Here is a 12052-nt window from a genome sequence, read left to right as displayed (position 1 = left end):
ATAAAATTTTGTCTTTTAACTTTGCATGTTCTCAAAAAACACTAATCATTTGAAATTAAAGAAAAGTCTGCAAGAAAATTAAGCTTTTGCTTTTCGAGACATTTCAAAGTCTCACGATGTGCTAACTTTAATAATAATTTGGTACGTGTTTGCCCTAACTAATCAAGCATGTATAATAATATAAGTAACTAAAACGTTCACGCAAATATATACATAAAGAAAGACAAAAAACGACAGCAAGAAAACAAAAGTCCATTATTTATCGGTTAATCCAACGGTCAATATTTTCACACCTTCACAAGCAAACAACTAAGTCAAAAAAGCATTACTAAAGACCACAAAGATAATTGCCGGTTAAGTGCTTATAGCTTTCTTCTTCCACTCTTTATAATCCCCTTCACATTCTCTCCTCCTTCTCTGTCCCTCTTCTTCTTCTTCTTCTCATCATCATCATCATCATCATCTCTCTCAAAATGTCTCAAATCTCCATAACTTCTCCGAAACATTGCGCCAAGAAAGGAGGGGTTAACATAAACAATCGTCACAAGAAACTCTTCTTTACATTCTCAACGTTCTTCAGCGGCCTCCTCCTCATCATCTTCCTCGTTTGGCTCATCCTCCACCCCGAGAAACCCGAGTTCTCTCTCACAGAAGCCGATATATACAGCCTAAACCTCACTTCCTCTTCTACTCATCTCCTCAACTCTTCAATCCAACTCACTCTCTTCTCCAAAAACCCTAACAAAAAAGTAGGGATCTACTACGACAAGCTACTCGTATACGCAGCCTATAGAGGACAACAAATAACCTCAGAGGCTTCTCTACCGCCTTTTTACCAATCCCATGAAGAAATCAATCTCTTGACAGCTTTTCTTCAAGGGACTGAGCTACCTGTTGCTCAGTCCTTTGGCTATCAAATTGGTCGTGATCGGTCAGCTGGTAAAGTAATCATCGGTATGAAGATGGACGGGAAGCTACGGTGGAAGATTGGGACATGGGTCTCGGGCGCATACCGGTTCAATGTAAACTGTCTTGCAATAGTGGCTTTTGGAGTAAACATGACCACTCCTCCATTAGCTTCCATACAAGGGACTCGTTGCTCAACAACTATATGATATATAAAGAATAATCATAGTTTCTTTTGACTTATGCCGTTATGCCTAATCGTTTTCTCAACCAAACTATGTATTTTGATTTTTTGATGGCGTTTTTGTGTGTGTGCTGGTAATTACTACTTCTTGTAAAGCAACATTGAACTGTTAATATAGAATTATATTAGATGTAAATAACGAAAAACAGAGCATATCCGTGGTTAAAAAGCAGAGGAACATTGAATTGGCTATTACCGATATATAAAAAAAAAATGGTGATGAAGAGGAAAATATACAGGAGCAATGTTTTCACCTGACTGTTTAAAACCTTTTTGTCTTCAATAATTCAGGGTGTTTGCATCTTTCCTAGAGCTATATATACGCATAAACATTTGAGATTATTGGGTGACTTGGGTCCATATGTATATTGTATGTGTTTCTTGAAATCTGTTTACTTTTGGGGAAGTATCAAGTAAAAGTTATCTTTTCATATTGGAAGAGTTTATATGTTTTCCAACAGATACGAGGAAGCATGAGCAGAAGATTCAATATGACTCATGAATAAAGAACATTGCAGTTGAATAATATGATATAACATATTCTTGCAAGAATATATTCTGTATGTTCGTTAATTAGTTATTCATGCATATTCTTTTTTGTTTTTGCGTCAACCTTAATAACAAAACAGTTTATAAAAGTTTTTCTTTACAATCTGAATGAGATAGAATCTAAGAAAAAGTAGAGTATATAGGTGATATACTCTGTTTCAACAGAAGCAATGATATATAAAAGTCTACAATAGTAATCTCTCTCACTTAGCTAATAATATAAAGTTAGTCGAACTAAACCGAGTTCACTAGGAGAATCCAACAGACACAAGAAGCTTCATGTCTTGGATTGAGATTATCACGTTTTAATACGGATGGATACACAAGGTAACATTGGTAATACTGATGATGATTATACGTGTCCCTGTATTTGAAAGAAAAATAAATGAAACTAATTAGTTCAACACCATCACAATTTGCTAGCAACTAGTTTTACATAAATTTGTATATGTAAACATACAAATTTGATGAAAATGATAACACAAACAGAGCATATCCTTGGTCAACCTGTCATGTTCTAGTATTTTATGTATAAAATCCCCTGTAGACAAAATATCTTATAAACTAGAAATCTTTATTTCGGATCTTCCATTGTTATTTTTTCTTTTTGATATGACTTCTCTACAAAATAAAGTATTGGAGGTTAGTATAGAAGAAATGAAAGGCATGCAGTAACTTTTGTTTAATTATTGCTCTATATATAAGAATCCTTTTTTTTTTTACTAGGATATGGAGAATATTAGCATATACAACTCTTTATTCAATTTTTGTTTTTTCTTATTGACTTAGAGATCACCATTAATCAAATATAAAACATGAAGTAGGTTTCATCATGACTATACCACGAAGTATTAGACAAGCCATATGGTTTTGTATTTCTTATAAAGTCGGTACAAAATTAATGTTTTATATTGTATGTGCAAGAACCGACCTATTGTGCATACGTGTGAACATTTCCAAGACTTGCATCTCTAATTTTCTTTTGTTCATTAAGATACCCATTGATCCGAATCTGTTACATTCCCACCTACTTTTTTTACTATCCACTCCAATTTCAACACAACCCATGATTTTAATAATTGCAGCATCTTTCTGTTTGTTTATATATAGACACATCATAAGAAAGTGAATCTCATAGTTTACTTAGCTTATTGTAATGTTATCTAATTACGAACACATAGTGATGAAGAAAAGACTAAGCTTGAAGCAAATCTTGGTGACTCTCTCCAACCTTGGTGTATGTTTGTGCGTAAAGCATCTTGATAGTAGCAAGATTCAAGATTCTAACATAAAGATCAAGAATGGATCTGTAAGTCACGAGGATGGTTCGGTTTCTGAAGAGAAGAAGGCTATCGAAGGAACAAGGAGAGTCAAAGTGGTGATAACTAGGAAACAGCTGGATTACTTGTTGGCGAAGCAAGTTTCATTGGAGCAGCTGGTTTTTGTGAATGAGAGAACCTCTCTCAAATATTTTGACGACAGTAAGTGGATCCCAAGGCTTGAATCTATCCATGAATCACCTGAACTGTAAGATTTTTGGGGTTTAGATGTTTCTTTTAGATTCTGCGGCTAATGGTATATTGTTATATTGTGTTATGAAGATATGCACTAGCTTTTAAAACATAATGTAAGTATCATAAAGTGTTTTTGTTTGTAAGTAACTTCAGTTGCTAAGCGAACAGAGCAAAAACAGGGGAAGCAGAAGAAGAACAGGCGAAAACATGATCTATCGATGACTTTGTTTTCTATGTTTCTTTTAGAAACAGTTAAAGAGTAAACACATTCAAAATTATGATATATGCTCAAAGCAAAAAGTTGGAACTCAAAATCTGTTACAAAACCACAATAACAAGCTTTGTTGCTTCTAATATTCAAATGCTGCCTCTAGAGCATATGGATTATTTGATGCTACTCCTGAATCATCAAATCATAAACATTCATCATAGTGCTTTCTTTTCTTATTACATATGACTTTACCAGCAACAAGATCATGCTCCTTCTTTTGATTCATCAACCTCTCCTCTTCTTGCACACAGTGAGAGATGAGTTCATGAGTGGACCATGCAAGTTGCATACGGTAATAAGTCTTCCGAAGAAGATCATACTCCGAGGGAAGACTATCGAGTATTATATCCGCCATGACATTATCAAGAATACTCATCCCAAGCTTCTTCAACTTAGCTGCAACGCTCATCTTCATCATAATATACTCTCTAACACTCTCATTCTCTTTTTTCTTTAAACCAAACTCGGCTAGGACCATTGCCACTTCTGCCCTCTCAGGTTTCGCATAGCATTTCTCAACCGCAGACAAAGCTTCTTTGGCTGTTGTTACATCCTCGGGGACAATGCCTCTAAACTTAGGCGGGATCCGGTTTTTCATTATCATCATACTAATGCGGTTGGAACGGTCCCAATGCTCGGTTTTTTCAATGGCATCCGGACGATCTTCCCTTAGGGATATATCAAGATCCATGAGGGCAAGCACAAGTAACAAATGTTCCTTCCATTCAGAAAAGTTTGATCCATTTAGTATCGGGATCGACTCGACATTGGAGAAACAAGAAGTAAATCCCAACACTGAAAACAAGAAAATAAGATTGTGTCACATCGTAAATCAAATTTGGACTTGTGTTACATCGTAAAACCAAACATTACAATATCTTTAACACCACAACTAGAGTTTGGGGATTAGATAACGCAAACTCTAAGGTTACAAAATTCTAACCACATGAAAAACTTCCGCCACCGTACCCTAATCTTATCACTCAATCTTAGGGTTTGAAGATCTATTGCAGAACCGAAAAGGTTTTTTCTGTCACAAAATTAAGTAACTGACCATAAAATTGACATGCGTTTCTCTAAACCATCACAAATCTGTTCAATAGAAACAGCCAAAGCCGAAAAATACTGAGACATCGTAGTTAGCGAAAATTCGTAAAACCCTAATCACAAAAATAACCTATTACCTTGATTCATGATTACCAAAACTCGAAAAAACCCTAACTACTGCGATTTCGAAGTTTTGGATTATCTCCACAATAATAGAAATATAATGGCAACGAAACCTAATATCACATTATAACCGTCAGTGACGTGTTTGATGGGTTTAGACGTTTTTGCTTTATTGCCACGTTTGATTAAATAATTATCCCAAAATTTGTATATTACAAAACCAATTAAACAAGATATTAGGAGATGTATCTAAGTCGGATTCTATAATCATATGTTATTTCATTTTGAATTGAATTCAGATACCAAAAACAAAAAGGAAAAAATAGAAGAGGAATTCCTAAAAATGCCATCATTTTGGTTTTCTTTCCAAAAATACAATTAAAATCAAATTATTGTTCAATGGTATGGAATTTTAAATTTTTGGTTTGAGTTGATTATTTGCAATTTAGGATATAGTATTTAGGGGGAAGGATGTTTAGAATTTATAATTTAGAGTTTGAAAATTTAAAATTTAATTTTAGTTTTGTGGTATTTTTGTCTTAAAAACAAAAATGATGGTATTTTAGAAAATGATCCAAAATAGAATCATAGTAAAGTAGGAACATTATATTATTCAAGCATGACTCAAAAGTCATCATATATAAAACGATGGAGATGCAATGGATTTAGAAAAAAAATTATAAAATTACATTTAGCTATAATATAGTCACAAAAACCAAATTTTTTTTTGTTTTTTTTGACATAGTCACAAAAACCAAATAGACTTAGTAGAAGCAACATTGATATTATTAAAAGTATAACATAAGAATTAATCTTCAAACTCCACAAGTCGTCTAACTTTGCTTGTTTCCACCAGACCCTGAATCATCACTAGTATTATTCTTAGAAGTCGTTTTAGGTGACGAAGACTCTGGTGTGGTGGAAGCCAACTCCGTCTGCTCTGGTGGTGTAGCCGACGTGGAGCTGCTCGATTCTAGGTTAACAGCGTTTATAAATTGCTGCTGCGTCGGATAGTCGCAGTACTGGTTCGTGTTCACCATAGGGTAATATTGTTCGTAAGACACCGGCTCATATTGAGGATAACATTGCGGATACTGTTGAGGATAATCGTAAAACTGTGGATAGTTGTAGTACTGTTGAGGATGTTGCGGATACATTTGGTTCCTGAACATTGAAAAGATTTACCAAAAAACTACATTAACTCAAAGAAACCATATGGATAGAAACTTATGTACTGTTACTTTTATTCCAAGAAACGTATTATAATGAAAAAGAATTGCATCGGGGTAAGAAAAGATACCATTGAGGAGGAGCATGAGGTCCAGCGTACATAAATGGTTGCATGTTTTGAGAAATACTCGGGGATGTATTGTAACGAAGGTCAACATGACTTGAAGGGACGAGGTTGGTATTGGATTGGTTATGTTTAACTTTAGCACCAACGTAAGCGAGGTTGCAACTTGCTACTCGTCCCTCTATTGTCGGATTCGGATTCTTGCAAGCCCTAGTTGCGGATTCAGCATCTTTAAACGTGACCTGGAAGAAAGAAAACTCATGATTGAAATAGTCTCTTAAAACGGTAACCTAAACGTTGTATATGCTTGTTTTCTTGGGTTACTTACAAAGCCATAACCTTGAGATCGGTCTGTTTCTCGATCGCAAACCACGTTAGCATGGATGATTTCTCCGAAACGTTGGAAGAAGCTTATCAACCCTTCCTTTCTTGTTTTCCAAGGCAAACCTCCCAGGTATATCTTTGTGAATCTTGTATCGAAGTTTTGGTGTCGAGACATGTCTCTTTGCAAAATCTAGAAAGGTGAAAAGAAGAAAAGTCGAACAATCTGATGAAACCTTGAAGAAAAGTGTTATGGAGGAATGGGTGAGTAAAAAGTGTGTATTTATAGACGAATCCAACAAAACCTAGCTAGGAATAATCAACTTTTTTCGATTCCAAATAGGAATTGCAAGAAGATACTAGAAACAATTTTTCGATTCCAAATAGGAATTGGATACTAGAAGATTTAAAATGAAGTAAGATGTCAAAATAGATAATTATCGAAATATATATTTGTGAAACAAAACAGAGTCAAACCAAGACTCGTAAAGAGTAAAACCTATGTGCATAACCACAATGAACTATTGAAAATTATCTGTGAGTTAATTATGTGTTATTTTATTTTAATCCAAAATTCACTTAACAAATACTAAACTCAATAAAATTGCATTGATTAAAGATAACTCCATAATTAATCAAAGTGACTGTTTACAACAAGATTAAATAAAGGCCAAGAAAAAAACAAAGAAACAAAGAAACCAAAACAAAAAGTCTTTATTACCAAGCTCCATAATCTCTAAATCTGGCTGCTCTCGTCAGACACTGAACTAGTCATCGTCTTCTTCACCACTCTAGATGGCGACGAGCTCGGAGTTGCCGTCAAGCTATACGATTCAATATCGCCGGAGATAGCCAAATTTGGACTAGGCCTTAGTATCTCCGCTAATGGTCCGCCAGGCGTGGTAGACATTGGAGCAAGCCAGCTTGACATCTCCTCTAGTGATGAAGCCACACCATAAGGACCATACCCGTGATGATGATCCTCACGATCCGACCCGATTACGCCTAAACCCATTTGGATCAGGCCCATTTCGTCTTGGCCCATTAAGTTGTTTCCTCCCATTGATAGATCAAGCGAGTAAAGAGAGAGGTTGGCATTGGATGAAGAAACAGGAGTTGAAGTTGTTGTACTCTGTTTTTCTGATGATCTTACTCCATCGGACCAAACATCGATGAAGTTGAGATACTTGTTTTCTTGGTCTGTTGTCGCCGATACAGGAAACATCTCGCTTCCTCTGTTTCCAATTTAAAACAAATACGGTCAAAACAGAGACAAAAAAAAAACAGAGCATAGTTATGAGAAGAAGCAAAACAGAGTATGATTCTGATGTATACTAAAACACAATACCTAGATTCTCTGTAGTTTGAAAGAGATGGTGAAACCTCCATTGGCTCAAGTATCTTCTCCTTTACGGAACTACTAGCTAGCTTCTTAGGTATATTTTTGAGATCTCTGTTTTTTACAGAGGCACCATTGTTGTTAGGGCGAGAGTAAGGAGGTTCCACATGCTTTCTTGAACGAGGACGGCCTCTGTGTAAGTGTCTCTCACAGTATTTGTGATGAGAGACGACTTCTTTAGCACACCTCCATTTCTTTCCGTCTGTTCTCCGGCATCTTCCCGGCTCTAAATCTCCGGCCATGTTCTTATTATTACAGGGAGAAGCAGAGGATGATGAAGAAACAAGGAGATCGAAAGGAACAGGAACAGATGCAATCATGTACTTGTAAATCATCGCTTGTCTCTCAAGCTCCTTCAATTGTGCGTTTGTGAAAGGGTAATAATAATAACAACCCAAAACTCCATTTCCTGAATCTGTTACAAATCAATGAGAAGAACATTTCGTTAGTTATGCTCTGTTTTTATTATAATCAAATGAAAAGAAGAGAACAGCAAGGAGAGAAGTTGTTACAAGGAGGAATGAGATGAGGTCCATGAGGATGAGGATGAATCTCCATGTCTCTAAATCCAAAAGATGAATCTTTGTATTGTTGCTGATTCAAACCAAACATAGAGTCACTACTTCTACATGGAATTGTTGTCTTGTCTGAAACTTTGAGAAAGTCCATCAAAAGATTTGAGATTTAAAAAAGTCTATGTAAAGCTTTGTTTTCACTTAAGAACATGTGACTTTTTATCAAAAAAAAGAAAGTGAAAGATCCGTTTTACTGAAGGTTGTAGCTTGTGTGGGCTATATAAAATTTGGTGAGGAGAAGATAATGAGTAAAACGTTGCTTGCCTTTACTTCTTATCATAACGTAACATATATACATTATAGGGAGAGAGAGAGAGAGAGAGAGAGAGAGAGATTGGGATGGATACAATTGATATGGAGTAGTGATGGGTTGCCGCCAAGATTGTCCTATACTATGCTTCCATGCTTCCGACATTTGGATCAATCCTTAAAAGACAAGACCCATCTTGAGATCAATATCATATCTATTAGGGGATGTAACCATCTAACGGTGGGGAAGTTTTCTCTGAGTCTACTTTGTAGATATTTTTTTTTTCTTGACGGCTGATAGATATGGAGACTAACATGGGCACATGGAAATGTAACTACAATGTAGAGTAGTCGTCTATTTAGAACGTTGGTTCTAAAGACTCTTGTATATGGCATCCTAACCACAAATCCACTCGTATATCCTATGGCCAAATCAAGGTTGATTGGTGTGTACTAGGGATGCTATTAAGGATTGGTCCGTCGCAAACATCTTAATCACCTAAATTTCATAGATTAAATAAAGTGTAACACACTAAAAATAAAGAAATTAACCAGTTTAGATTAAGTTGTGTAAATATCTTTTGGTCATGGTTTTGAACATGGGAATGCTCAAAAGGAATCAAATGATACGTTAGATGTAAGGAAAAAATGGGTTAAGATTGTGACAAGAGCAAAGAAAGTGAAGTTGTTAGGTAACCAAGTAACGAACGTCTTTCTATTTGTCTCAAGCTTTAAATCCAATGAAGCAGAAGCCACGAGACAAAATAAAAATGGCAAAAGTTGATGTGGACACACTCTTCTCTTCAGGACCCCCCCATATCCCCACCACTACTTGTCCTTTATTTTGTTTTTCAAAAAAAAAAGTTTTCTTCTGACTTCTCAGTCTATTGCCATTTCAATATTGATGCTCCTCTTCTTTCACATCCAATTAAAAGTGACATATGAGTTCATTGGAGTCTGACAAAAGACTATAGAAGTAAATATCCATCACAAAAGACTATAGAAGTAAATATCCATCAAACCTTTTGTGACACTTACCTATCTCTATAGTAAATAAATCCTCATCTCGAAAGAAATGTTCATAAGTTTTAAAATAGTAAACAAGTGGTTGGATGCGATCCAACATTAATTTACGTTTTCAAAAATGTTTTCTTGATAAATGATGGAACAACCAAACAAAACGATCCGTGATTGAGTGTCGTATCTACAATAACGAAATGTGTAGAAAGAAAAATAACAATAATGATAGTATTAGGTGTATTCCAAATTTGAGGAGGTGTCGGGTGATAGTGAAGCCACCATACCACCGCCAAGGAGACAAATGCATCACTCTCTCTCTCTTTCTTCTCATATTATTGTTTTGTTACCACTTTTTCTAGTTCTCACATTGGAATCTGACCCACATTACAAAACTCACCATGTGCTCTCGACATGTCTTTCCATTATGATTCCTTCTTTCTTTTCCTTATTTATTGTGTTTCTTTCCATTATGATTTGTTTTCTTAACACATGAGATATTGTATAACGGGATTGGTAGATTAAAATGAGTGAATAAGATCTTTTCATTTGAGTTCTTGCAGTGTCATTATTGTTAAACTTATGCCAAAAAGCCAATTGTTTTTGAGGTTTGTTTCCGAGTTTTTCTTTTCATTAACACATACATAATGTTGAGTTTGAATCTAGAAGGGTGATAGTCAAATTACTAGAATAAATGAACTACTAAATCTTTGCGATGATATTAAGTGTAATTTACATGCAAAACTATAAAATCCAGACCTGCATGTGACAAAGTCTGAGAGATATTGTAACTTCTCAACTATTGAACTGGATCTAAACCCATCAAGAAGCCCATATTAATTGTAATTGTAAATGCAAAACCATAAACTCTGTGACAGAGTCTGAGAGACATTGCAACTTCTCTTCTATTGAGAAGGATCTTAACCCATCAAGAACCCATACTAAAACAATGGGATCCTTGGCTAAAAAAACACAAATGACTGCATTGTATCACAGACTAAAAAAAACCAGAAAGAGCTTTGCCTTGTCCTAATTAAGGAGAGCCTTCTACTTCGTAGTTTTCTTTTTCTTCTTAGGATTCTCCATCTTCTTTATCTTAGCCTTCTCCATCTTAGCCTTCTCCCTCTTCTCCATCTTAGCCTTCTCCTTCTTCTCCATCTCAGCACTTAGAATATCTAATATGAAGTATAAACAACGAAATTAACGAGAGAGAGGTTATAATTATGCAAATGTTAGATGGAAACCACCAAAAAAAAAACAAGAAGGAAGGAGCAAAATTTACGTACCTGGATGTTCACAGCCAGTAAGCTTTACTTTATTGCGACGACTAGGTAGCCCGAATACAGAAGCAATTACAATATTCCATCCTTGTGCGTTACGTCCACTTCGTTCCATCGCCTTCTCTACACATCCTTCTCCCAAAATAGTAACCAAATTAAGTCTGTAAAATTCGAGTCTTTAGTTAGAATATAATAAAACTTGAGAGAGAGAGAGCTGGGGAGAAGAAGGCAAAAACAACCTTTCGTGTTCAAAGGGTCCGTGGCCAAGAAGATCAATACAGGTGACCTCTCCACATGAAGAGAAATGGTCACACAAGCCTATCGTGAGATCAATGTCACGCACCGAAGAAGGTACATCATATACCTTAACATACAGACTGACAAGGAGAGAATATTATAAATAGATGATCGATCACAAAGAACAACACATACTAAAAAGAAATTGTTTTGCATTTGCATTGCATTGCAGGAGAACATAATAATAGTGATCATATTAATCTACTTACTCGCGTTCTCCTTTACGGGAAAGGTAGCTTAATCGGTGACGATCTTCCTGGTGGGGAGAAGGCTTAACGACAAGAGTCCATCCTTCCAGGTCACTTCCATTGAGTTTCAATGCATTGTCTCTCTGACCTTCTCCACAAAAATCAATGAAGAGAGGAGTCTTGAGGGTACGCGTTTTTAAGTCCTGTGGAATAAAGATTTGCGACAGGTTTCCGCATAAATCGAAATGCTTCATCAACTTGAGCTTGAGCGGATACAGAGGAAGGCTACTGTCATATCCCTCTACGGAAACGGTGCAAATTCTACAAATACAATTTCATTGCATTGCAAGAAATCATTTTAGCTAACATGACAAAATCTCATAGTTCCCCTAAAACAAAAACTAAAAAGATAAAAGAATGAATTTTACCTTTCTCTAATATTATTTTCCGGCGATCCCAAACCCTAATGTACAAGCAAAGACATAATCAGACACATTATACTAGTACCTCAAATATTATTCTTATGAAGAAGCTTAAATCATCTAATAGAGAAACAGAGGAGGTTAAGCAAAGAGAGAGAGCGTAAGAAGAAAACCATAAGGAGGGAGAAGAAGATTACTTACCTTGATGGCGGATTCTTCCATGGTTACGATTTTTGACAATGAACACGATTTATTGTTTACAAAAATCGTAAAGATAATTTTGTTGTGCCAAGGTAGTTAGACCATCTCCAAAGGTGAACCTATGTATGGGATTCTTAGGTAAATTTTAATTAAAT

The 12052-nt window shown here is 35.6% G+C and overlaps 6 protein-coding genes across 6 annotated transcripts; 2 read left to right on the top strand and 4 right to left on the bottom strand.

Annotated features, from left to right (window-relative positions):
- Window positions 1-414: 414 nt before the first annotated feature.
- LOC17874640 (NDR1/HIN1-like protein 26) lies at window positions 415-1290 on the top strand. The gene has a single exon (XM_006282145.2). The coding sequence runs from the start codon at window positions 474-476 to the stop codon at window positions 1113-1115; it is 642 nt and encodes a 213-aa protein (XP_006282207.1). The 5' UTR covers window positions 415-473; the 3' UTR covers window positions 1116-1290.
- A 1573-nt stretch (window positions 1291-2863) lies between these two features.
- On the top strand, window positions 2864-3472 carry LOC17875229. Its single transcript, XM_006281281.2, has one exon. The coding sequence runs from the start codon at window positions 2883-2885 to the stop codon at window positions 3228-3230; it is 348 nt and encodes a 115-aa protein (XP_006281343.1). The 5' UTR covers window positions 2864-2882; the 3' UTR covers window positions 3231-3472.
- Window positions 3473-3563: 91 nt separating this feature from the next.
- On the bottom strand, window positions 3564-4283 carry LOC17875092 (the record flags this gene model as incomplete). The annotated part of the gene is made up of 2 exons (XM_023777632.1): window positions 3564-3613; window positions 3677-4283. Coding segments are annotated over 2 exons (657 nt in total), but the record flags the coding sequence as incomplete, so codon positions are not given.
- A 1204-nt stretch (window positions 4284-5487) lies between these two features.
- LOC17874592 (RNA-binding protein 38) lies at window positions 5488-6447 on the bottom strand. Its single transcript, XM_023777631.1, has 3 exons — window positions 6277-6447; window positions 5955-6190; window positions 5488-5818 (listed from the first exon to the last, which is right to left on the bottom strand). The coding sequence occupies exons 1-3, from the start codon at window positions 6445-6447 to the stop codon at window positions 5488-5490; spliced, it is 738 nt and encodes a 245-aa protein (XP_023633399.1).
- Window positions 6448-6904: 457 nt separating this feature from the next.
- Window positions 6905-8337, bottom strand: LOC17875616 (growth-regulating factor 7). The gene is made up of 3 exons (XM_006280589.2): window positions 8181-8337; window positions 7618-8083; window positions 6905-7504 (listed from the first exon to the last, which is right to left on the bottom strand). Exons 1-3 carry the CDS (start codon window positions 8335-8337, stop codon window positions 7006-7008), a joined length of 1122 nt encoding a protein of 373 aa, XP_006280651.1. The 3' UTR covers window positions 6905-7005.
- Window positions 8338-10556: 2219 nt separating this feature from the next.
- LOC17875734 lies at window positions 10557-11766 on the bottom strand. The gene is made up of 5 exons (XM_023777630.1): window positions 11703-11766; window positions 11296-11595; window positions 11029-11166; window positions 10796-10950; window positions 10557-10684 (listed from the first exon to the last, which is right to left on the bottom strand). The coding sequence occupies exons 2-5, from the start codon at window positions 11526-11528 to the stop codon at window positions 10557-10559; spliced, it is 654 nt and encodes a 217-aa protein (XP_023633398.1). The 5' UTR covers window positions 11529-11595; window positions 11703-11766.
- Window positions 11767-12052: the final 286 nt, after the last annotated feature.

The sequence above is a fragment of the Capsella rubella genome, unplaced genomic scaffold (assembly GCF_000375325.1).
Source record: "Capsella rubella cultivar Monte Gargano unplaced genomic scaffold, Caprub1_0 scaffold_8, whole genome shotgun sequence".
Classification (NCBI taxonomy): domain Eukaryota; kingdom Viridiplantae; phylum Streptophyta; class Magnoliopsida; order Brassicales; family Brassicaceae; genus Capsella; species Capsella rubella.
The sequence above is the reverse complement of the archived record's forward strand: the minus strand, read 5'-3'. Positions and strand labels throughout refer to the sequence as shown.